Source organism: Henckelia pumila, chromosome 3 (assembly GCF_033568475.1).
Source record: "Henckelia pumila isolate YLH828 chromosome 3, ASM3356847v2, whole genome shotgun sequence".
In the NCBI taxonomy this organism is placed as follows: Eukaryota; Viridiplantae; Streptophyta; class Magnoliopsida; order Lamiales; family Gesneriaceae; genus Henckelia; species Henckelia pumila.
The window spans coordinates 23,724,693-23,751,853 of record NC_133122.1 but is presented as its reverse complement, the minus strand read 5'-3'; the positions used below and the strand labels follow the sequence as shown (position 1 = coordinate 23,751,853).

Genomic DNA, 27,161 nt, shown 5'->3' with positions numbered 1-27,161 from the left:
GTTCGGAAAGATAAATCTGATCTGAATAACACTTGAACTGATCTGGATATCATATGGAAGTAGGATTGATCTAATAAGAGATTCCTTATAAATTTTGTTTATCCATAGCAATTTCCTTTAAGACCATATAATTATCTAAAATCAGTTAAGTCCTTTGGTCTTATCTCTGAGTCTAAGTCCATACGAGATCTGCTTGGGTAATTAATCGATCTGCTTTAAGAGGGTGTTTGGCTAAGCTTATTAAAAAGAGCTTATAGGCTCCTAGTGCTTAAAAGTTGTTTTACGAGCTTATAAGCTGTTAGAACTTATTTTAAAAATAAGTTGTTAAAGTGCTTGGGTAAACTTATTTTAAACAACTTAAAAATGTTGATATGTTTGGTATTATAAGATCTTTTTATTGTCAAAATTACCAAAAAGGGTATAATTCTATGAAAATAAAATTTTGAGTTATACACATACGAAAATAGTTTTAGAATAAACATATATTAAAAAATAAAATTGTTTTAATATTTTACTTTAGAAAAATTTATGTGATTTGTAATTTTTTAAAAAATAATATTTAATATTTAATGGGTGGAGGATATGATGGAGATTTATGAAAATATTCAAGGATATTTTAGAGAGATAGAATATTAAAATAAGATCTTTTTGAAAAAAGTACCCCCCCTTACTTTTTTAAAAACAGCTTATAAGCTGTCAAACAACTTATTTTGACAGCTTATAAGCTGTTTTTAAAAAAATTTGCCAAACAAAATTTGAGAGCTTAAAAGCTCTCAAACAACTTATAAACTGTTTGAAAGAGCTTTTAAGCTCTCCCAAACACCCTCTAAGTTAAATTTCATTTTTAAGTTGTTCCCTTTGTCATCGCTAAAACTTGTGTATGTATGAATTGACAGAGGATATGATATAAGACCGAATTTAAAATTTTCCGTTTCAAATTAGAAACCAATATTATTTTTGGTCTCAATTAGAGACCAATTTTGTTTTATCCCATCTCTAATCTATATATCTATATCTATATACCTATAAAAGTATGGATATTGGATAGTGTTTTCTAATTGTGAATTGACGCATTTAACCTCCCACTAAATTACCCACATTTTTCTCAACTAACTATTCCCACTAATATAATTACTTGCCATTAAAACATAATCTATATCTATATACCTATAAAAGTATGGATATTGGAGAGTGTTTTCTAATTGTGAATTGATGCATTTAACCTCCCACTAAATTACCCACATTTTTCTCAACTAACTATTCCCACTAATATAATTACTTGCCATTAAAACATAAAAAATCAATATTCTTTATAAATTTTTCCACCAATATAATTAATTCTTTATAAATTTTCCCACTAATATAATTAATTGTTATTAAAACATAAAAAATCAATATTGTTTATAAATTTTCCCACTAATATAATTAATTCTTTATAAATTTTCCCACTAACATAATTAATTGTCATTAAAACGTCAAAAAATCAATATTGTTTATAAAATCAACTTTTTATCCACACTTCTTTGTTTAAATATAAAACTTCTATAGTTACATTATATTTTTCATTTATTAAATAGTTAATAATTTATAATTAGTTATAATGATAACTAATTAGTGGCAATGATAATAAGTTGTCATATGTATATGCCGTGAAAATTTGAGAATTACTTTAAAATAAATTTCACATGAACCGTTGACAAACGTTAGAAATAGATTGATTTGTTTTTTCAAATCTAAAAGACATGAGAATTTATAGTGCTCCACTTGCAACTTTAATTTAATGGACAAATTAATTAACCGTGTATATTTAATTCCTGCTCATATTAATTATATGTTTATTTCAATCTACATTACAACTAGCTTGTTATTTTTGATTCTTATGTTATACACACTTTTATGTTTAAATATTAATTATTATTAGGTTGACTCACCAACTACTTATCCACATTTTCCTCAACTTAGAATTACCGCTAATTAATTATTATTATAACTAATAACTATCTATAAAATGAAAAAAAATAATTAAAAATCAAACTTAAAAAAATATATATATAAAAAGAAAAAAATAATTAAAAATAAAACTTTAAAAATGAATATGACACAGTATGAAGAATTAGATAGATTTTTTTTGAAATTTAGAAGACAAGAGAATTTATATTGCTCTACTTATCAACTTTAATTTCATGGACAAATTAATTAATCGTATATATTTACTTCCTCCTCATATTAATTATATGTTTATTTCAATCTGATTACAATTAGGTTTCTATTTTTGATTGCTATGTTATACACATGATTTATTAATAATTGTCTATGCATGTGAGTTTTTTGTGTTATTTCCGTAGGAGTTTTATTTAATTACATTACATTAATTATTTTTAATAGTTTATTAAGTTTATTCAACTAATATAAAATAGCCCCATAAATAACATTATTAATTTAATTCATTATTTAAATTGGAGTTCAGGAAAATTATTAAAAATAGAAATGTAAAGTTGAGTTATATTTATATTTGAGTTTGTAGTTATGTATACTTTTAATTTGAAATTATACTGATCTAATAATACATAATTAACTATGATAAAATGGAAAAATTGATAAACAATTAAACTTAAAACTAATGCGATATTTTCAATTTTTATTTTTATTTTCGCTTTTTATAATTTATTAAATAATTTTAATTTAATTTAAGTGATGTAAATGTCTTAACTTAATTTTAGTCAATAGAATATAAAGTAAATTTAATTTAGAATTTATTAAATGGAATCTGTAAAATAACAACATGATTGTAGTTAGAAGAGAATCACCTATATATATATATATTGTAATCATTATTTAAAATTATACAATTTAGAAGTCATGAAAAAATATGAATACTTTGGTTAATTTTTTTTATTAATATTCTAATTTATTGGTAATAAACCAAGTATCATGGTATATTAACAATATATTAAATTAAATTAATAAAAGGATTAGTTCAATATCCAATAGTTTCCACCTAAATAACAATAAGAACAAATAATTATCAACATTTAAAAATAAATTATTTATCTCACCTATATAAATGTACCAAAGAAATTAACAAGATCGTATATAATTTAACTTAATGTTATATGTTCAACTTTTTTTATAGACGTTCTTTATATTATATTAAAAATATGTTAGATTTACACCTTATTGTGTACGCCTTAGCTTAGACTCACCTAAAATTTCGCTCATTAAATAAAAAAATACTTATGATAAAAAATAAATATCTTGTTGGTCAAAAAAAAATTTAATTAATAAGTAAGGTGTAAACCAAAGTCTACACAAAAGTTTACATCTACCGTTACTCTTATATTAATTGGTTATCAACAATATACTTTGATACATATGATATCTCTATCTAAATTGTTGATTTATTATGTTTTGTTACTTTTTATTTTATTGTAATGGTGCGTGGATGGAAACATTTTTTTAAAATTTGTTTCAATCCATTTTGTTATATATGTGTTAATGCTCATTATATTATCGTTTTCTAATAACACAAGTTTAATAGATCGTATATAATTTAACTTAATGTTATATGTTCAACTTTTTTTATAGACGTTCTTTATATTATATTAAAAAATATTAGATTTACACCTTATTGTGTACGCCTTAGCTTAGACTCACCTAAAATTTCGCTCATTAAAAAAAAAAATACTTATGATAAAAAATAAATATCTTGTTGGTCAAAAAAAAAAATTAATTAATAAGTAAGGTGTAAACCAAGGTGTACACTAAAGTTTACATCTACCGTTACTCTTATATTAATTGGTTATCAACAATATACTTTGATACATATGATATCTCTATCTAAATTGTTGATTTATTATGTTTTGTTACTTTTTATTTTATTGTAATGGTGCGTGGATGGAAACATTTTTTTAAAATTTGTTTCAATCCATTTTGTTATATATGTGTTAATGCTCATTATATTATCGTTTTCTAATAACACAAGTTTAATAGAATAAATTTTTAACTATATATTTATTTTTAATGTATATTATATTTTTGTGTCAACGTGCATCGCACGTTCTTCTTGCTAGTTCCATTACAAATATGTAATTTTATTATTTCACGAATTAAATATTATTCTCTATTGCTAGGTTCACTATTTGTCACCTGTCAGTATAGCAACAATGTAATGATAATTAAGGCTTAAAATTATTAAAATTACACCGTAAAAAGCAACTTCCTTGGAATAAACATATAGCAAATACTTTTACAACTAGTACAAGTAACATTCAACTATCAAGGCCTCGATTTGCTTGGTTCTTATTGTTAATACAATGAGTTTCTCTTCCCGAAAATTCCTGGTCCATATGTCGAATACATCGCATCTATAAGGAGGGGGAATTGTGAGAGCACGAATGATGTCACGGGCAAGAAAGCCAATGCGGCCACTGGTACGAGAAAAAACATTGATTTGTGCCTTAATATAATATGTATAGCTATACCAAAAGCGATGACCATGAATGTTATGGAAGTGAACAGAGTAATAAGGCCAATGCATAATCTTGTAGGTAAAATATACAGAAAATCTTCTTCTGCATACCGGGAAGTAAGGATGGATAAGAACATGAGCAAGGATATAGCAGATGAGAACAAAGAAACAGAGTCAGCTAAAGCAAAAATAATGAACCAAGGGTCATCCCAAAAAATTGGTATGCCATTGTCATTATTAAGGCCACCTGGAACTGTGAAGGCTGCAGCAAACACGACCGTAGCAATCAATGCCGCCGCAAAGGTACATGAGCTGGCAGTGTCTTTCATCCATTTTTCCCCTTGAGATTTCAAATCTTGGTGCTTCTCGGTAAACAACATCTGAGGAGTTTTTCCATCTTTGTTTTTTGATGTTCTATGGGAAGGGGTGACAAAATTTTCCATTTCCTATTACAAAGTGAAGAATTTGTTAGCACAAAAAGATAATTTGTATCCTAAGCTAAATAACCAAGGACTAGGGGAAAAGATAATTAATATGGCTTAAGATTTTATTTTGACAGGCACATGTTAGAATCATTCGGTGTGCTTAGATGCCTAAAAATACATATAATGTTACTATAAAATATTGTAATGCAGATGTAACATGTACCTTAAACCATTGTAATTCATATTGCATCTGCAAAGCTGCACCAGAAACAAGATTAAGCTTATGTGCAGGGGCTTGCTCTCCACACATATGCATATAATTGTTACCAAAAGTGTCAACAGAGTCATAAAAAAAATGTTTTCCCTCCTTCATTTTATGGAAGAGATTGAAAACATTTTCTGAGCGTCCTCTTGCCGCGACATGAAATATATTGCCTTCATTTTTTGTATCCGCAATGTTAATCGTGGTTGGAAACATCTCCATTATCACCTCCACAACCTCATTTATGCCATTATGTGCAGCCAACAATAATGCCCTTTCATAGATAGATGACGGCAAAGATTCCAAGGCCTTGCAGACGCAATTGACAAGTTTCAGTGCTTGTTGGTGCATTACTTTCTTATCTCTGATGCTTTTCACATAAGGAACTGTATGTAATTCATTAGTGAAAATTGTCATAACCAAGAGAACTAAGGTGGAAAATAAGGTATGGGTGTGAAAACCCGGACCATGAAGAGGGATGAACAAGACCATGAATCTCACAACATTCCGAATTTAGATCATGTACAGGTGTGAACAAGACCATGAAGTTTAAAGTTTGAATTCGAAGTTCAGATTAATTCAAATTAGCCATTCTATATACTCCAACAAGATATAAAGCCAAGGAATGAATCTGATTTCAGTTTTAGAATGGAAAGGGTCAACAAATTAACATCATCATTTCTGCCATTATTTCAAGAAATAATGGTCATAATTCAGAAAACTTGAATGGAAAATCAAGGGTTGTTAAGGCTCTTCACCTATAAATACATCTTCACTCTTCATAAGGAAGAACACCCAAAAATCGAGAGAAAAAGCGTCTATAGCAGCCATGTTTTCCAGCATCAATGATCTTAATTTCGAGCAGCAACCAACGAGGTCGAGCCAAACGATGTAATTTAAGTATTCGAAAGCTGATATTAATCTTTGTTAAGCACTTTCAGCAAGTGAATTTATTATATTTTAAAAGCATGCATGTCCGTGTTTTAAATCGAATATAAACCAAATTATAATAATGGTTCGTCTTTTGAGTTGAGAATAGGGATTAAAATGGAACAAACCCTTAGGCTAGATTGGTATGTAGCGACAAAATAAGGTGCGAATATAATGAACTTTGGAATAAGAACCCATAGAATAACTATGAACTATATCTATACTATATATCTATATCTATACCTATATATTAAGTAAGAAGGTCTTATGGTCTCTTGGACCATATGGTATGCCAATAAATTAAAAATTAAAAAAAAATTGTTCCCTCTTCTATTTCAATTTTTTTCCCACCATTATGATTTAATTTTTTAAATTTAACTATTTCTTTTCTTTTCATCTCAAAATTTTTATACAATCATTTTAATTGAAAATTTTAATTGAAATATAATTTTATTATAAAAATAAATTATTTAGCACGCATTGCGTGCAACAAGTCGCTAGTTATATATTAAGCAAGAACACCTTATTTTGTCTCTTGGTAAGCTCAACCTCAAATTACAAAAATAAAAAATAAAAACCCATAAAAATGTCAAATTACAAAAAATGAATATCATATTAAAATCAAATACTTTAAAAATAAATGTTATATAATATACACACAACATATAATATTTATATATTACGTTACACACGTAGTGCATGTGCGTTACCGCTAGTAATGTGCTAGGAGTTAAGTAAATGTCAATAGTAACTTAAGAGAGGAGGGGGGGGGGGGGGGGGTGGGTAAATGTAATTAACGCAATAGAAAAAACAGAAAGATATTGAGATACTTACTTTTATAAATTATCTCAAACCAACTGTTCTTGCTTGCTTCATCGTTAGCACTTAGATTCACGATATCATCAATATTGTCACTAGCTGTTGCCGTCAAAATAATACCTAAAATATAAGGGAAAAAATCAGTAGAAAAATTTATATATCTAACTCAAGGGAGGTAGAATCGACAATATTCACTGTGATTTTGGTTCTTTAAATAATAAAATTTTATTCTCCTATGATACATATTTATTTCTCCCAGTTTTATTCAATTTACGGCGAGAAATGATATGGTGATAGATATTAGTAACGTATTTGGTATTGAATCAACTTTCCAGTTGAAAAGGAACTAAAACTACACAACCTAAATCATGTTAACTGACTAAGCTAGAAAATAGAATAAAATGGAAATTGAGATAAGTTACAATGTTACTCTTACAATTTTTCCACATGTTATTTTTGCATAGTACTTTAGATCAAAAAATGAAAAAAATAAAAATTCATCCATGTAATTTTGGATTTTGGTCCACTAAAATTTCAAATTTTAGAGTAGCTCCATACCAAAATTAATGTTTGAAAACTTAGTGAACCAAAACTAAAACCAAAACGTAAACAGATGTGGATGAAAAACTTACTTTTACTACAATTATTTATAAGATATCAAAATTAGTAGTTGTATTTATTTTTATGTAATAATATTACATTATACACACCATATAGTTGTTCGAAAAGTTTGATTGAAGAAGACAAGAAAATATAGCTAGCTTGTGCCTCGTATTGAACCCGCACACAAATTAAAAACTCATAAAAATTGGGGAAAAGACAAAAACTTACGTGAATAAATCCATTTTTGGCACCAACTGAATTTTGTTCCACTTTCGAATACAGAACCCGACCTAGCTAACTCGTACAATGCATCAGTCCCAGACTTATTTTTCAATCCTGCCAAATGTGGATACTCTTGCACCAATTTCAAGGCCACATCTGGCAGAAATTAAATTAAAATAGTTGAGATTACCAATTTGACATAGTAAATTAGCCTCCTAGCTCTTAGCAATTTCGGTGTTTTTTTTTTCTGCAGACTACTACTCCCACGGAAAAAGGAGGTGAACTCCGGTGAAAATTAGCCAAGTTTTAAAAGAAAGGGCAAATTGCATATATCACCACCTAGAAATCCCGAGTTTCTGAAGTTTTTTGAATTAATAACATCATGTGATTCCAAGTCTAAATTGTGGTAAAATGAGAAGAGTCTATAATTTCTTAATGGAATTCATATCAATAAATTAAGGTGGTGCTTGCAAGAGCTTATTTACATTCTTCTCACCTTGTATTGAGCTTGAAAATGCTTAAATTAAAATACTGAAAAATACTACATAGCACATTTAAATACCAACAATGAATTCCACACATTAAAAAAAAGAAAGAGGAAAAACTTACCAATGAATTGAGAAATTATGACCCTCAACAAGAGTGAAGCTCCCAACTGTCCGTCAAACGGGCTTTTGTCGATATGTCTTTGGTAGACCGACTCGAGCTCCTGTCCATTGGATGGTCTCTCCTCGGTATGTTTCTTGTGTATGCCTATCAAATATTCAAGGATCCCTTTATGGCAGTAGACTGCCGCTATGTGCACCGGTAAACAATCCTGTTTATTTGTAATATATAGCAATTCATGATTTCTAGTCACTAACATGACCACAGTTTCCCGATTTCCAATCATTGCAGCCCGGTGCAAAGCAGTGTTCCCGTAAGAGTTTCGTATAGCCAACGCATCATTTGGCATTGATTGTAGCAACTCTCTCACAAAAGCATTCGACTTTTTTCCTATGGTCACGGCTACCAGCAAAGACGTCTCATTAATTTCACTGATAATCGCAGTTTTTGCCTCTATATTTGTTTCCAGCAACCTCCTTGCTTCATTCCACTCCGCTTTTGTTATGGCCCTACGCAAGGGCAAGTACTTTGTGTAATCCGTGCCTGCACAAGCTAGTGCTTACTTAAACTGGACAAAATAATTTAAGTCATCAAATTGCATAAAGTCTTCACCGGACTCGGAAACAAGGTAGTGTTCGGCAATGCGCACTTAGAAAAAAAGTAAGCATTTCCAAAGAGTACTGCCCAAGTCTGAGCCCAATTAGATGTGATATATGTTAAGGCTTCAGGTTATATATAATTCGAGCTTTAATATTTGGATCGACTTGGCACTTCAGTATCATTGCGAGTTTGATCATTTAAATATATAGTCCAATTTCAGTTTTAGTTTGTGATAGCACGATGACAGGATATATTAGCAATGATTGGTGTGATTCCAGCGCTCTTCAGAAAATATCAACTGAAAATCAAAACAAGCGAAAACAGCGTACCCGGGAGTGTTTAGTTTTTGCATATTTAAAAATGATTTTTCTAGAGAGTATTTGGAAGTTGGTGAGAATTTAAAGTAAAGATTGTTTGGAAATATAAGTTTAAAGCTAATGCAAGCATAAGTTTGAGTTTTTAGACTATAATTGCCTCCAAGCTTAATTTTTATCTAAATAATAATCATACTCTTAAGCCATATAAAATTGATCTCTTTTAGTCATTTAAGTTTTGATACTTGATAAGCAAAAATTCTATAGCTTATTTGATATATTATTTTGTCGTATTCGTGCTTATCTCGCATTTTTATTTCGAGTTATGCGCCTAAATCGTCATACTTTTATGTGTTTGTAGGTTTGACTAAAAATTTGAGAAAGCTTAAATATTGATGAAAAAGTCAAACATGCGATGTCACGCCGGAACTTGGCCGAAAAATACAAAAAATCATAAGAAGCCAAGAAGATTGAACAAAATTTCATGCACGAACCCTGTGCATGCTCTGGAAGGGGGTCCGTGCATTTTAGAGAGAAAGAAAGATTCGAGACAGTAAAATACACGGACCCCGTGCACCTGCTGGAAGTGGGTCCGTGCATTTTGTGAAAATGAAGATTTAGCCCCAGAAAAATATCCGGACCCCGTGCCTTGTCTGGACCAACCTCCGTGCACATGTTAATGAAGAATTTTGAGGCAGAAGACGTCCGAACGTGTACACGGACCCGTGTCCGGGGTCCGTGTAATTACTGTTCACAACTTGAAGATAATAGCCGGAGGTTGACACGGATGTTGTCCAGGGTTCGTGCGCTTCAGAGATTTGGAAAAAAAATTATTGCAAAAATTTGAAAATTTCGAGACTTTTATTATTTTGGGCAATATTGAAGGCTTTTTGGAGAAATAATATAAATAGAATAAAGCTCTAATTGAAGGAGGACTTTTGACTTTTGAACTTTTGCCAGATTTCAGAACTGACGGCTGAGAGCTTGGAAGAGAAGAAGCGAAGAACACAAGCAAGACTAGCGCACCATCACTGAGATTTTCTTTATTCTTCTTCTTCTTTTTGATTTATTATGAATTCGAACATCAGATTTTTTACTATTTTTTATATTATGAAGTAGTCGTTTTTTGAACGGGGCCACGATAGGGCCAGACTATTGATTTTTGTTCATGGAATGAATTGATTTATTTTTGATTGATTTTATATTTATTGATTAATATTTGTGCATAATTCTTGCTTTTAATCTGGCCAATTAATTGTATGTCTGTTGTTCGATCTGGACTTGAAAAAGAAAATATTGAAATTAGCTTCAGAAATATTAATCACCACATGGTTAAACCGACTAGAATTAGTATATGGGTTCAGCGTGCGATTTTATGCGAAAGCCGAAATTCCATAGTTGCAAATGCGTTTTTGTTTAATTAAATTCAATTAGAAATTATTGGACTGTGAAATGAAAATAAGATTGTTAATTCTAGAAATAGATTAATAATTATTCTAGAGAATTTTCATCGTGAATATGAATAGTTCTTGCTTGATTAAATCCAACACGTGGCAATCATCAATGTCTAGTACCGTTGTGTGTTCTTTGTCATTTTCTTGAAATTTGAATCCATCTCAAATTTATTCTGCTATTTTAATTTAATTAAAATTTTTGCTTTAGAATAATTTATTTTATTTTAGTTTGTAGTTAATTCATAAAAATCCCTCATTTTATTTAGCCTAGATTAAATTGAATAATTTATATCTTAGTATTTAAACAATAATCTATGTGGGATCGACTTGGACTCAATCCAAATATATTATAACTTGACCTAGTTCACTTGCTAGAATTTTCCAACCGAAATCGTCGGTCAATACTCGCACCATAAAAAATGTATTTATATATTTTTTTATTATATTATGAATATTATATATATTAAAATTAAGTAATTTTTTTTATAACATGAATTCTTGAACACTATATAAAATTAATAAAATATGAAAATATAAAATTGAAAAAATTTGTATAAATACAACAAATAATTAAGTATAAAAAAAAATTGAAAATGTAAATTATATAAAAATGCAAAAATTATTTAGAAAATATATGATTGAAACTTTATAAATTCTATTAGAAACTTTTAAAAACTCATATGAGGAGAAAAAATTAGGTCAAATGAATGAAGGGTACGTATATAATTAATATAATAAATATTTTAAGGATATAAAAATGTCAAATTATAATTTAAAACATTAAACTGAAAAACAAATACCCTAGTTAAGAAAAAGCTGAGAACTGCTTCTTAGAAGCTCTTCCAAACACTACCTCTTGCTTCTAGCTTTTGACTAAAATTTATAAACACTCAAGGCAGTGGCGGAGCCACATATAGCTTCACCCGGGCTTAAGCCCGGGTGGCCCGAAATTTTTTTAAAATTTTATATATATTGATCTTGGGAAAATTTTAGATTAATTTGATATAGTAGCCCTGGTGATTCGATTCAAAAGTTTAAATAATTCTAGAATTTAAAATTTTAGCCCGGGTAGTTTAGGAATTATAGCTCCGCCATTGACTGAAGGTAGAGTTGACATTCACACATACTCAAAAACATTTTCATATAGCTAATTAAATCTAAGAAATCCTTTCTGCTCTCCAAAACACTCCCTCGGATGTTATGCATAATCTCAATTTTAGTAAATTGTTTCTACATGTCAATGAAAACACGAGTGCAATATTGTTGTTGAATGATTCTCGTCTCTATGCGGCCGGAGTAGGAAGGTAGTAGGCATAACAGAGTATTAATTAAATCAATCTCTCATTGTCATATGAAAGGAAAATATATTAATCAAATAATTAATAACTTACGAGTTCCATTGTTTTGCTGAGGAACATTAACATTGTTGGTTGTCTGAGATTGGAGTACTACTAAACCATCTTCATCTCCCGCCGTAGTATTTTGAACTCCTCCGACTGCTACTGCGTCTCCTTCGCCCTCTCGATTTTCAGAAGAATCAGATGCCTGGTTTTGATTGAAAATGTCGCGCAACTTCAGCCAAACTTCCTTGGAACTGCTCAATCCCACCATCATGGCAAGAGCATCGTTCCCGATGGAACCTAAAATCCATCCCTTGATAAGCTTGTCGGTTCTTTTCCAAAGTATATGCTCTGGGGATTCTTCAGACAGTGGTGGGATTTGGCCCTCTACGAAACTCATCAACCCCTGGCTTTCCAATAAACAAACCATTTGTTCTTTCCACATACCAAAATGAATGCTTCGGTCTTCGCCTCTAAGTAAGGGCCTCACCGATACAAAGTTCGCGACGTTAACAGTCGAGGGCAGTGGATAGTTGGCCATTGGAAATGGGAATTATGCAAAATATTGCTGCTAAGTTTCAATAGCAACGCAATTGTAATTTATCGAAGGTCTCTGCTTTTTATAAATGTTATAGTTTGCATGATTGATTAAATATTGTGTCATTACTCTACAGAGTTGAAAGTTTCATACTAATCGATGCCATAAAAAAACCCCATTATTATATATCGGGCAATTTGCTCAAAAATCCTCAAATGCAAACATGTTTTGCTTTAGGGTCCCTAGTCATAAGATGTGGTACAAAACAATACAAGATGTGGTATAAAACCATACAAGATGTGGTACAAATTAACAAAAAATGTGGTACAAAAAAGTGGATAGGAAGTTCAGAACAAAAAATGTTTGCATTGGAGATTTTTGAGCAATTTGTACTTATATATCCGTCTATATTAAAAAAAATAATAATAATAAACCATTATTATTATTTTGCGAGCTACGTGTTTATTCCTATTATTATTGGACATTCATATTCCAAAACTACAAGTTTTCTGAATAGTTGTCACGTATAATATATTAAAATTCGGAGTGGTGATTTCAGATACATAAAATAATATAAGGTTGACCTTTTCCTTTAAACCATGATTGGTTTAAGAACAAATTTTTTTTAGTTATTTTGAGAAAATATATACATGAAGTAACAAATTTTGTAATATGTAAAATTCAATCATTTTCCTTGGTTTACATTGCTTCCACGAAGGAACTTCAAGTATAAAATCATAGTCAAGGGAATATATATATAAATTTTCAGCTGCCCAACCATGTTTCCCCACTTCGTCCACAACCACCGGGTTTTAGTGATGTAAAAAAAAAACAAAACCACTAACCGGGTTTTAGTCGCGGACGAAGTGGGAAAACATAGTTAGGCAGCTGAAAAGTCCTCATATATCTATATCTATCTATATCTATATACCTATAAAAGTGTGGATAGAAGAACATGTTTTTTAATTGTGTATTGACGCATTTAGCATTCTATAAAAACTTCTATATATACATCATTACACCCACTAAATTACTCACTAATATAATTACTTGACATTAAAATATCAAAACTAAATTACCCACATTTTTCTCAACTAACTAACTATTTCCACTAATATAATTACATGTTATTAAAAAAATCAAAAATCTATATTGTTTATAAATTCTTGGTTAAATATTGTTTATTGTTATAAATTTAGTAGAGAAAGATTAGAGAATAAAATACAAGAGAGAATATAATAGAAAAGATGAGTGTGTAATATAAGAACTAAACACCTTTATTTATAGGGTAGAGGGATTAGTGTAAAAAAGAAAAATTACAATTAAATCAATCAATTATATTACATTTATATATAACACTCCCTCTTAGATAATTGATGGAGAGTTCAATGTTGCCTCTTTAAAACCTTGTCAGTAAAACCCAATGGGAAAAACCTGAACGAAGGAAAAAGAGTACAACAATTGATACTCCTCCTGATTTCAATCACCGAATATCTTTTAATTGATGCATCCCTATCTTTCGCCCCAATTTCTTGAATGTTGATGTCGGTAATGCCTTTGTAAATAAATCAGCTACATTGTCACTTGAACGGATATGTTGGACATCAATATCACCTTTCTGTTGAAGTTCGTGCGTGTAGAAAAACTTTGGTGAAATGTGTTTCGTTCGATCGCCTTTGATATACCCTCATTTTAGTTGTGCAATGCAAGCAACATTATCTTCAAAAATAGTCGTCGGGCTATTTTTCGTTGTTGGTAGTCCGCATGGTTCTTGAATATGTTGGGTTATAGATTTCAACCATATACATTCTCGACTTGATTCATGCATTGCAATGATCTCAGAGTGATTTGATGATGTCGCTATCAAAGTTTGCTTTGTTGACTTTCATAAAATAGCGGTGTCCCCTCGTGTAAACATATAACCCATTTGGGATTTGGCTTTATGCGGATATGAAAGATAGCCTGCATCTGCATATCCTATTAAAGAGAAATTTGATTTTTTCGAATAAAATAATCTCATGTCAGTTGTACCACGAAGGTAACGAAATATATGTTTTACACAATTTCAATGTCTTTGGGTTGGAGAAGAACTATATCTTGCTAGAAGGTTGACAGAAAATGATATATCTGGTCGAGTACAATTTGCAAGGTATGACAATGCACCAATTGCACTAAGATATGGTACTTCAGGACCAATGATATTTTCTCCATCTTCAAGTGGACGAAAAGGATCTTTATTAGTGTCACGTGATCGTACGACCATTGGTGATACTAATGGATGTGATTTGTCCATGTAAAAGCGTTTTAATATTTTCTCTGTGTATGAAGATTGATGAACAAATATTCCTTCTGATAAATGTTCGATTTGCAATCCGAGACAAAACTTTGTTTTTCCCAAATCTTTCATCTCAAATTCACTTTTTAAATAATTGGCAGTTTTAGTGAGCTCTTCGGGAGTTCCTATAAGATTTAAATCATTGACATACACTGCCACGATTGCAAAACCCTCATCCTTCTTTTTTGTAAAAACGCATGGGCAAATAGCATTATTTGTGTAACCTTCTTGTAGTAAATATTTGCTAAGGCGATTGTACCACATTCGCCCAGATTGTTTTAATCCATATAACGATTTTTGCAATTTAATTGAGAACATGGTCTTGGGATTTGTATCACTTGATTCTGATGGTTTAAATCCTTCAAGAATTGTCATGTATATGTCGCTATCAAGTGAACCATATAAATATGAAGTGACCACATCCATAAGTCGCATATCCAAATTTTCTGATACAGCCAAACTAATCAAGAATCAAAAAGTGGTGGTATCCATCACAGGTGAATATGTTTCCTCGTAATCGATTCCAGGTCTTTGAGAAAAACCTTGGGCTACAAGTCTGTCTTTGTATCTTACAATTTTGCCATTTTCATTTCTTTTTCGTACAAAAACCCATTTGTATCCTACGGGGATTACATTTTTGGGTGTTTGAACTACGGGTCCAAACACTTTACGTTTTTCTAGAGAATATAATTCCGCTGATATAGCTTCCTTTCATTTTGGCCAGTCATTTCTTTGTTGACAATCTTTAATAGATTGTGGTTCGGGATCATCAATACCTTGCATGATATCAAGAGCCATGTTAAGTGCGAACACATTATCGATGTTCGTATTTCTGCGATCCCATATTTTACGAGATATCAAATAATTTGTTGAAGTCTCAATATTTTCATGTGGTTGTGATTCTTCATGGATCAAGTTATCCACATCTGTTTCATTTTGATGTAAGGTTTCTTCTTCTGGAGTTTTCAAACCTTGTTTTTCTTGTACCTTTCTTTTTCTGGGTACTGTATCCTTTGAACCAATTGGTCGGCCACGCTTCTGGCGTATTTTAGATTCATTTGCGGGTAAAGTATTATATGGTCCTGTAGGGACATCGATCTTCACTGGGGTATTTTTTACTTGTATGTGTGACTTTGTTACATTTTTTGTATTAACAAAAGTATCAGGTAATTGATTTGCAATTCTTTGCAAGTGAATGATTCTTTCAACTTTTTGCTCACATTGATTGTTTCTGGGATCGTAATGAGATAATGTTTTCTCATTCCAAAAGATTTTTCGTTGTTCTTCAGGATACAATTTTGCTCCACCCAATGTTGGAAAATTTGTTTCATCAAAATGGCAATCTGCAAATCTTGCAGTAAACAAGTCGCCTGTTAAGGGTTCCAAATATCTAATGATAGACGGTGACTCATATCCCACATAAATTCCAAGTCTACGTTGGGGACCCATTTTGGTTCGTTGTGTAGGTGGGATAGGTACTTGTACCGCACAACCAAATACTGTAATGTGAGAAACTTCTGGTTCTTGACCATATGCAAGTTGCAATGGTGAATATTGGTGGTAATTAGTTGGTCTTACACGAATCAACGATGCAGCGTGTATGATAGCATGACCCCAGGCTGAAGATGGCTATTTTTTTTCATGAGTAGCGGTCTTGAAATTAATTGCAGTCGCTTAATAAAGGATTCTGCAAGACCATTTTGTGTATGGACATGGTCTACTGAATGCTCGACCAAAGTCCCTATTGACATACAAAAGTCATCAAATGCTTGTGATTTAAATTCAGCAGCATTATCAAGGCGAATTGCCTTAATTGAGTGGTCAGGGAATTGAGCTCGTAGTTTAATCATGTGCCCAAATAGCTTTGCAAAAGCTATATTTCGAGTTGCAAGCAAACTAACACGTGACCACCTAGTTGATGCATCAATCAATACCATAAAGTATCGAAATGGACCAAATGATGTGTGTATAGGCCCACAAATATCCCCATGAATTATTTCCAAAAATGTTGGAATTTCAACATCAATCTTCGTTGGAGAAGGCCTTATAATTAGTTTGCCTTGTGAACAAGCCACACATGAAAAGTCACCATTTAGGAGAACCTTTTGATTCTTTAAGGGATGTCCACGCGAATTATCTATTATTCTTCGCATCATTGAACTCCCAGGGTGACCAAGTCGGTCGTGCCATAATATGAAAGTTTTCTTGTCAACAAACTTCTTGTTTGTAACTGTATTTGCCTCAATTGCCTTTATTATTGCGCAATACATCCCAGAACAGAGTGCACGTAATTTTTATTTTATATGTTTTTTACCACATATCATAGATGTAATACAAAGGTATTCAACCTTGTTTACATTCAATGTTTCAATATGATATCCATTTCCGCGGATATATTTAAAGCTAAGCAAATTTCTACTGGATTTGCTAGCGTAGAGTGCATTTTCAATATATATAGAATTGTCTCATTTGGCAGAATGACTTTTTTCTTTCCATGACCTTCAATAATTTTTTATGCACCCGATATTGTTATAACATTATTTTCAGCTAATGTTAATTCCAAAAAATACCTTTTACTTTGAAGGATGGTGTGAGTTGTACCATTATCGGCTAGACATATGTCTTGGTATTCTCCCATTAATCTAAAAGAAATGCATAATAGATTAAGTTACAACTTCAATATTCATAAGAAAGAAATTATATTAAATAAAGTTTTCAAATCATTAACCACTATTACAACTGAAAATAAAATTGTACTGAATAAAACCAAAACCAAAAAGGCAAATCTGACTATTGTAGAAAAACAACATAGATAACCAAAAGCACTAATTTTAGGGACACGAAAGCATTGAAGGCAGAACTTGATCACTCTATTTTTCCTAGCACACCACCCCCAATCAAATGATCAATATTCCCGTCTGGTTGTGGAAAGAAATAAGAGACATCCAAGTGAGTTATATCAATAGGGCCATCATAATCAGCAAAATTTGTCTATATTTTTCCCTTTCCTTTGATCGAATTTTGGTAGAGATCCACAAGATGCTTTGGAGTACGACAGGTACGAGACCAATGCCCTTCCATTCCGCATTTGAAACACTTATCTTCATACTCTTTCATGTTTCTCCCTTTTTCTTCTTCATTATTCGGTTTCCACTGCTGGTGATTTGTTTTCTGTCTCTTTCCATCATGTTGCTGGTAATTTTTGTTTTGACCATGGCCACGCCCACGCCCATGACCACGCCCAGGTCCTCTTCTAATATGAGGATTTTGATTTGAGTTGGCATTCACTTCAGAGAATGATATTTCATTTGCTTCAGGAAATGGTGTAGAGCCAGTTGGGCGTAATTGATGATTTTTCAATAGTAATTCATTGTTCTATTCATCAACTAGTAGACAGGAAATAAGCTCAGAGTACTTTTTAAATCCACGCTCACGATATTGCTGCTGCAGGAGCACATTTGAAGCATGGAAGGTGGAGAAAGTTTTTTCAAGTAGATCTTGATCAGAAATATTTTCTCCACAAAGTTTGAGGTTTGAACAAATCTTGAATAATGCGGAGTTATAATCGCTTACAGATTTGAAATCTTGTAGGCGAAGATGGATCCACTCATAACGGGCTCTTGGGAGAACTACACTCCTCTGATAGTCAAACTTTTCTTTAAGATTTTTCCAAAATTCTTGTGGGTTCTTCACAGTGAGATACTCAGCTTTCAATCCATCATCGGGATGGTGGCGAAGAAAAAGAAGAGATTTTGCAAGATCCTGCGGGTATTCATTATTTTTTTCTTTTATTGTGTTTCCAAGATCCTTAGAAACAAGATGAACCTCAGCATCCAAAATCCATGACAAATAGTTTTTTCCAGTGATATCAAGAGCTTCAAATTCAAGTTTTGTAATGTTCGCCATTGCAACTGTTAAAAAGAAAACAAACGAATTTAAGGATAATAATAAATTATATATATAAATATAACAAGTTGAATATATACGTATAGAAAAAAGTACAAAATAAATAATTATGTTATTTATTAATTTATTAAAAAATGTTATAAAATTAGTTAACAAATAATTATATATACGTGCAATATATATATATATATATATATATATTTATATATATATATATATATATATATATATATATAATTATGTTAACAAGTATCTAATCACACTTATGGAATCATATTTATTAACTTTACTAAAAATGATAAATCTTCACATAAACAAATATCAATTAATGTCGAGTAAAAATAAATGCATAAAAAAAAATAATATCCCAATATAAGACACAAGCATAAGAGTGTATAAAAGTCAATATTCTTCGGGAATATTGATAAACTTAAGATTTTGGATAATATAGAATATTGAAAATATATATATATTTATATTGTATCCATAGATCTATCATGATTGCCAATAAAAATATGTTATGTTACTTCAAGAACATCAACATAAAATTAAAATTAATACTTCTTCAGGAGCATAATATGAACATAAAATATGAGATACTTTGAGAACATCAATATTAACTTTTAATATTGTGCTACTACCGGATCATTGAAGTTATTGGCAATAATAATAATAATAATAATAATAATAATAATAATAATAATAATAATAATAATAATAATAATAATAATGATGATAATAATAATTATAATAATAAAATAATAATAATAATAATAATAATAATAATAATAATAATAATAATAATAATAATAATAATAATAATAATAATAATAATAATAATAATAATAATAATAATATTTGTGCTATTTCGAGAGCATCAATATGAAAGTTACATATTGTGCTTTATCGAGAGCATCCACAAAAGATAACGAATGAAAATTATTTATGAGTTCTACCTTGAAGCTAGAGCATTTGATAGCGCTTAGTCGTGTCACGCCCAAATTAACTCAACTCAGATTAAACAATTAAACATGTAGTAGCGAGAGTAGGGATCGTTCCCACGAGAAAAGTGAAATTTATCTATGTTCTTAAAAATACTGGAAAGGGGATTTTGGAATTTTATCAACTACGATGCAAGAATTAAAAATAAGGAAGATCAATAAATTAACGAGACTTGGTATCGGTCGACTACACCCTTGAAATCATTCACTCGATCATCGATTTCCTAAAAATAATTAATTCACATCGAATATTCATCATTGGAAATTTAATTCCTGTTTCACCTTAAATTTAGTTAACTAGAAAACAGTATTCTAAATTAACTCTTACCAATAAATTAACCCGATAACAACAATCTAGATTTAAATCCACGGTAGCATTCAAACTAGTAAAACTGATGAATCTAAACAACACATACACCAGCGGTTGTATTTAATCTAGTCAACAGCAGAAAATATTAATCATAGTTGCTTCACAAATTAGATGGTTCAAACAATTACGGATTTGAATTCTAATTTAGCAGTAGATAGTACGAAAGAATTATCAGGTGATCAATCTAATAATAAAAAACACAAGCATGAAATAAACCAGAACAACTCTTGATACTCGATAAAAATCAAACAATGAAAATCTGAATCTCACAAAATAAATAAAATCAAGGGTTCGTCTTCCTCAACCAAGAATAAAAACTAGAAAGATTAAAATCTAAAAACAGAGAAGATAGAACCTAGCCGCCAGATGTTTTCTCTGTGTTCTTCAGCCGTCTCCAATCAATATCTCACTCTAAAATTCGAGTTATATCTTTTAATTAAGGCTAGAGCCCTTAATAATAAAAATTCCTAAATTACAGATTTTTTCCCAAACAGCACGTCTCGCTCGATCGGCAAGATGTTGCAGATCGAGCGAGCAAAAATTTCCGAACCTACAGTTTTCATACTTTTTTGGCCGCTCGATCTGCAAACTATTGCAGATCGAGCGAGCAACTTTTCTCCCAGCGAGCAGCGATTTTGAAAAATTCATATCCAGAGATCTAGCCGTCGGATTGAGCTGAAATTTGGACAGCAGCTTCAAAACATCTTGAATTTTATTCTGAACAGTGAAAATTGGATTTGAAGCACTACAAAATTAAAAATGATTTTTGGATCATTGCTGCTCCGTAATTCTTCTCTTGCGCAATAGCTTTTCCATCTTTTCCTCTCTTGTTGCGCAGCTTCATCTTTTGTTCTTCAATTTCTCTTTTTTCCAGTAAAATGCGACGTACTACACAATAAATCCAGGAGTATGTTATGCAGACATGATAAATAAAATAATAACACAATACTTAAATCAACTAAATAAATGCATGCTAAACGACAGTAAAACTTCATTAAAATATGCAACTAAAACACATATATCAAATACCCCCACACTTAATCCTTGCTCGCCCTCGAGCAAGTCATGCAAAACAAAATGAAACAAAACAAAAACATAAGCCACAATGAGTATACACATCATAGCCTCAGAGAAAACCACTTTCATCTAAAACAAGCTCATAGCTACTCTCAATCGTCAATGATACACCTTCAGTCGAATGCGAACGTGTGTGTGTGTCATGTTACCCCAGTTACATGCAACTTCAAAAGAAAAGTTTCAAAACTGTTCGCCGACCTATACAATTCAGTGTAAGTTTCACTTTTCAAGTGTCCATTCCTTCCAACGACCTCTATACATACCCACCTCCCTTGAGATAATGAATTACACACCTCCGGATTTTGCACCTGAAATTGCTTTAGCCCCAATAATTACCCGCAAACTTAGCTACAACTAAGACAGGATTAGAATTTCAATCCCCTCGTCTATAGCCCGGATGGAGCATCAACCCCATTTAATCCGCATACTTAGCCTTGAATTTAATCTTTTAGGATTAGGATTTCAATCCTCTCTAGGCCCGGATGGAGTTGTATAAAATTTATTTTTTTTTCTCTAGGTGCGCCCAAGATCATAAGTGTCTTACTAGAGTCTCATCAAAATTCATAGAACACAATCAAGATCCACAACCCACCTATTGTCGTGCAATGATCCAACAGACATCCACAAAATCTAATACATCACTACACTTCACTGGTTTAAACATGCGTGCTTAAAATATTCAACAAACAACCTCCAGTTTCTCATATCCAATGAAGAGTAAAAAAAATTTTCAAAAATTCATAATTTTTTTCAAAATTTCAAAATTTTTCAAATATCTCATCATAGCCTAGAAAGGCTAGAAATCATCATTTACTTATGCACACAAAACACACATGAAACAATTTATGAACTATATGCAAATACGAAACAAAAAACAAATGCAAGACAAAATACCAAATACTGAATTCACCACCCCCACACTTATCTAAAGCATTGCCCTCAATGCTCTAGCACTAAAAACACAACACACAACACAAATAACAAAATGATAACGAGATGAAAAATTAAAACAGAAGTCCCCTGGTTCAAGTGTTGGCGTTGTCGTCCTCTTTGGCCTCAGACTGAATAATGGGAGACTCCTAAAAAATTGGACAGCAGATGGGGCGGCTAGGCTCCTAAAAACAAAGAAAATAAAACAAAAAACAAAACAAAACAAAACAAAACAAAACAAAACAAAACAAAGTGAAATAAAGGAAAAAGACACTGGGTTGCCTCCCAGCCAGCGCTTGATTTTCAGTCATCGGCTTGACTCTCAGAAGCACTGCTCAAAGAGCGGCTGACACCCAAAATAAGTGTCATATGACACCACAAATGGGTCTTGGTTCCATAAGCCCTCAAGCTTGGCCAGATATAAACTGTTAAAACTCGTCACCACAACAACACTCCAAAGTAGCTGATAAACATGGGAAGAGAACGTCTCGGTGGGCTCTTGGAAGCTAACATCTTTTGACACTGGTACGAGTGGAAAGGAAGGATCTTGGGGATGTGTGTATGATAATACTATCGATGAGCTCATATCGATAGACTCTTGAACTACGTCATCCTCAAACTCAAGTGGTAACATATTTCCATCGTATGAAATTTCTTCCAGAACATCTTCCGACTGAGGTCCAATAAGAAGAGGAGACTCAAACACCTCTAAATCTTCAGTAGGAATTGATTCGCACTCCCAATTTTGGTTCTCTGAGTCATCATCATTAAACCAAATTGTGTTGGTCAAAGCTTGAGTATCTTGATTCACTTCATGTTCTCGGTATTCATGGACGAGTGATCTCTTGATATTCTCTATGTGCTCCACAAGGTGACATCTAGAATTTTATAGATCTTTTACAGTTTCCACAGTCGATGCCACAAGCTTGCTCATGATATCCTCTAGCGGATGTAAGATCAACTTCAAACAACTTCCCTCCTCCTTTTGAAGCTCAAATGGTTGGTCTGTAAAATCCGGGTATTGCGAGTGTGAATACCGGTAATAGTCAAACTCGGCCATATCATCCAACAGGTGTTTCATGGTATCATCATCTTGGCAAAATATTGAAATACCGGCTGTGAAAGCTCCATCAATTACCCATTTTCTTGTCACTGCATTCAAACCATCAAGAAAAATTGTAAGGAAAGAATAATTAGAAAATTCATGATACCGGAAGATGGTTTCCAAATCTTTAAATCTCTTCCATGCTGCGTAGAATGGCTCTCCGTGTTGATGGATAAAACATGCTAATACTTGTCGATTTGACATCTCGAAGTATCACACCGCCATAATCCCCCTTCGCCTATGCAAAATTCTTTCTATCTCTGGGTCGTATGGAAATTCTTCTTCTTCCGAAGATTCACCTGCACACACAAAAAAAAAACCAGAGTAGCACTAGGAGGAATAATAACAATAAAAAAAACAAAAAACACAAATAAATGAAACGCCTTTCCCCGGCAACGGCGCCAAAATTTGATAGCTCTTAGTCGTGTCACGCCCAAATTAACCCAACTGAGATTAAACAATTAAACATGTAGTAGCGAGAGTAGGGATCGTTCCCACGAGGAAAGTGAAATTTATCTGTGTTCTTAAAAATACAGGAAAGGGGATTTTGGAATTTTATCAACTACGATGCAAGAATTAAAAATAAGGAAGATCAATAAATTAACGAGACTTGGTATCGGTCTACTACACCTTTGAAATCATTCACTCGATCATCGATTTCCTAAAAATAATTAATTCACATCGAATATTCATCATTGGAAATTTAATTCATGTTTCACCTTAAATTTAGTTAACTAGAAAACAACATTCTAAATTAACCCTTACCAATAAATTAACCCGATAACAACAATCTAGATTTAAATCCACGGTAGCATTCAAACTAGTAAAACTGATGAATCTAGACAACACATACACCAGCGGTTGTATTTAATCTAGTCAATTGTTGTTCCTACGAGTTAACAAATTCAACAGTAGAAAATATTAATCATAGTTGCTTCACAAATTAGATGGTTCAAACAATTACGGATTTGAATTCTAAATTAGCAATAGATAGTACGAAAGAATTATCAGGTGATCAATCTAATAATCAAACACACAAGCATGAAATAAACCAGAACAACTCTTGATACTCAATAAAAATCAAACAATGAAAATCTGAATCTCACAAGATAAATAAAATCAAGGGTTCGTCTTCCTCAATCAAGAATAAAAACTAGAAAGATTAAAATCTAAAAACAGAGAAGATAGAACCTAGCCGCCAGATGTTTTCTCTGTGTTCTTCAACCGTCTTCAATCAATATCTCACTCTAAAATTCGAGATATATCTTTTAATTAAGGCTAGAGCCCTTAATAATAAAAATTCCTAAATTACAGATTTTTTCCCGAACAGCACGTCTCGCTCGATCGGCAAGATGTTGCAGATCGAGCGAGCAAAAATTTCCAAACCTACTGTTTTCATACTTTTTTGGCCGCTCCATCTGCAAAATGTTGCAGATCGAGCGAGCAACTTTTCTTCCAGCGAGCAGCGATTTTAAAAAATTCATATCCGGAGATCTAGCCGTCGGATTGAGCTAAAATTTGGACAGCAGCTTCAAAACATCTTGAATTTTATTTTGAACGTTAAAAAATTAAATTTGAAGCTATTTAAAATTAAAAATGATTTTTGGATCATTGCTGCTCCGTAATTTTTCTCTTGCGCAATAGCTTTTCCATCTTTTCCTCTCTTGTTGCGCAGCTTAATCTTTTGTTCTTCAATTTCTCTTTTTTCCAGTAAAATGCTACGTACTACTCAATAAATCCAGGATTATGTTATGCAGACATGATAAATAAAATAATAACAAAATACTTAAATCAACTAAATAAATGCATGCTAAACGACAGTAAAACTTCATTAAAATATGCAACTAAAACACACCTATCAGCACTCGTGCTGATAACGTGTTATAAATTTAGTAGAGAAAGATGAGATAATAAAAGACAAGAGAGAATATAATAGAAAAGATGAGTGTGTAATATATGAACTAAACACCTCTATTTAGACCTGGACAAGGGTCGGGTTGGGCCCGGACCTGGCCCGTGGTCAACGGGCCGGTTAACCGGGTCAACGGGTCCAACCCGGAACCGGGACCGGACCGGCCACTAGGTGGTCCGATCTCGGTTTTCCCTTTGGAAAACCATCAACCCGGCGGGTTGAACGGGTCTGACCCACCGGGTTGGAACCGTCCAACCCGGCGGGTTGGACAGGTGGCGCCCATGGGGGCGCCCAGATGATCCAATGGCCACTAGCAAGTGGCCGTTGGATCTCTCAACGGCCACGATTTTGTGGCCATTGAAACCTTGTCGGCCCGCCGGACCCACCGGGTCTACCGGAAGATTATTTTTTTAAAAAAAAAAACCTACTTTTTTATATATAAATACCCCCAACCTCCTTTCATTTTGTTTACACAATTCTCTCTTCATTCTCTTTATTCTCAATTCCTTTTAATTTCTTGAATTATCAAAAATATCAAGTTTCGATTATTGGTTTATTGTCAATTGTTGATTTATTTTCATATTTATACAATTACAAATGTCCGGAGCGGGATCAAGTCGTAGGGGTGACAAAGGAAAAGGAAAGGAAAAGAGCATCATACCACCCGAGGCCGAGTATCCTCAATTCAATGTCGATGGCTTTGATCTTGAATATTCCGATGATGAAATTCAAGAAATTCGACAAGAGGCGCAACAAAGACAACAAGTTGAACCCACCACCACCACGTCATCATGCAAGTCAAGAAAGTATGAACGATCCGGCGGCCTCTCAAAGACAAACTCGAGCGGTGCCTCGCCCGACATCCGATATCTTCACCAAACATTTCAACAAGGTGATGCTTTCCTCCGGTGATTTGCAAGCCAAATGCAAATATTATTCAAAATGTTACAAATTTAAACAAGGAGGTGGTTATGAAACTTTGACGCGGCATATCGAGAAAAATCATCTGGTGGAAATTGGTATTGACCATGGTCAAACTCAAATTCCGGCATTCTCTTCTCAATCGGATAATGAATCTCAACTATTTAAATATAACGAAGCTAGATTTAGAGAAGAAACGGCTAAATTTTGTGCGGTTGAACAACTTTCTTTTAGTTTTAGCGATAAATTATCTTTTGAAAATTGGCTTTCTACAAGTGCAAATCCTTCTATTAGACGTATTCCAAGAAATAGTCTCAAACGCACAAAGAAAAAGTTAGTCGTTGATCAAAAGAAAGAATTATTTAAGGAATTTTATAGTTTGAATAATAAATTTTCTTTGTGTTCCGATATTTGGAGTGATCATTGGCAAAGTTGTTCATATATGGGTATTACATGTCATTGGATTGATAATAATTGGAACATTCAAAAAAGGTTTCTTGCATATAGATGTTTCAATGAATCACATACGTCACAAAATATTTCGCAACTTATATTTGTTATTTTAGAATAATATGGTCTAACTACCAAAGTTTTTTCAATGTCTTTTGATAATGCTAGTGCAAATACTTCTAGTATTAGTGAGCTTATTGAAATATGTAAACCATCACTAGGTGGCAAATTTTTTCATATTAGATGCACATGTCATATTTTAAATTTGTGTGTTCAAGATGGGCTAAAAAGTTTAGACATACATATTCAACCAATTAGGAACGCTATTCATTATTTATGGACGCATCCTCAAGTTATGAAGCAATGGGGAAAATTTTGTAGAGTAAATAGTATGAAGCCTAAGCGGTTTGCACGAGATGTTCCAACTCGTTGGAATTCAACATATAAATTGTTATTATCCTCTTTTGAATATAAAGATTTATTATGTACATTTTTTCATCAATTTGTTCAAGCTCGTGATATTTATTTGTTTTCAAATCAATGGATCATATGCACTAGTATTTGTGAAATTTT

The 27,161-nt window shown here is 32.1% G+C and overlaps 2 protein-coding genes across 2 annotated transcripts; both read right to left on the bottom strand.

Moving 5' to 3' along the window:
• Positions 1–5,262: 5,262 nt before the first annotated feature.
• LOC140888273 (uncharacterized) lies at positions 5,263–12,584 on the bottom strand. Its single transcript, XM_073295959.1, has 6 exons — positions 12,095–12,584; positions 8,339–8,878; positions 7,736–7,885; positions 6,920–7,024; positions 5,384–5,541; positions 5,263–5,328 (listed from the first exon to the last, which is right to left on the bottom strand). Exons 1-6 carry the CDS (start codon positions 12,582–12,584, stop codon positions 5,263–5,265), a joined length of 1,509 nt encoding a protein of 502 aa, XP_073152060.1.
• A 5,323-nt stretch (positions 12,585–17,907) lies between these two features.
• LOC140888272 (uncharacterized) lies at positions 17,908–18,822 on the bottom strand. The gene is made up of 2 exons (XM_073295958.1): positions 18,373–18,822; positions 17,908–18,291 (listed from the first exon to the last, which is right to left on the bottom strand). Exons 1-2 carry the CDS (start codon positions 18,820–18,822, stop codon positions 17,908–17,910), a joined length of 834 nt encoding a protein of 277 aa, XP_073152059.1.
• Between the last annotated feature and the right edge of the window lie 8,339 nt (positions 18,823–27,161).

Coding starts and splice junctions, on each gene's coding strand:
- LOC140888273 (XM_073295959.1), bottom strand. CDS start 12,584: ATGGCCAACTATCCACTGCCCTCGACTGTTAACGTCGCGAACTTTGTA. Junction 5,542..6,919: donor GTTTGAGATAATTTATAAAA/GTAAGTATCTCA, acceptor AATTACATACAG/TTCCTTATGTGAAAAGCATC. Junction 5,329..5,383: donor GCATAAATGAGGTTGTGGAG/GTGATAATGGAG, acceptor CAAAAAATGAAG/GCAATATATTTCATGTCGCG.
- LOC140888272 (XM_073295958.1), bottom strand. CDS start 18,822: ATGGCGAACATTACAAAACTTGAATTTGAAGCTCTTGATATCACTGGA. Junction 18,292..18,372: donor CCACCTTCCATGCTTCAAAT/GTGCTCCTGCAG, acceptor GTTGATGAATAG/AACAATGAATTACTATTGAA.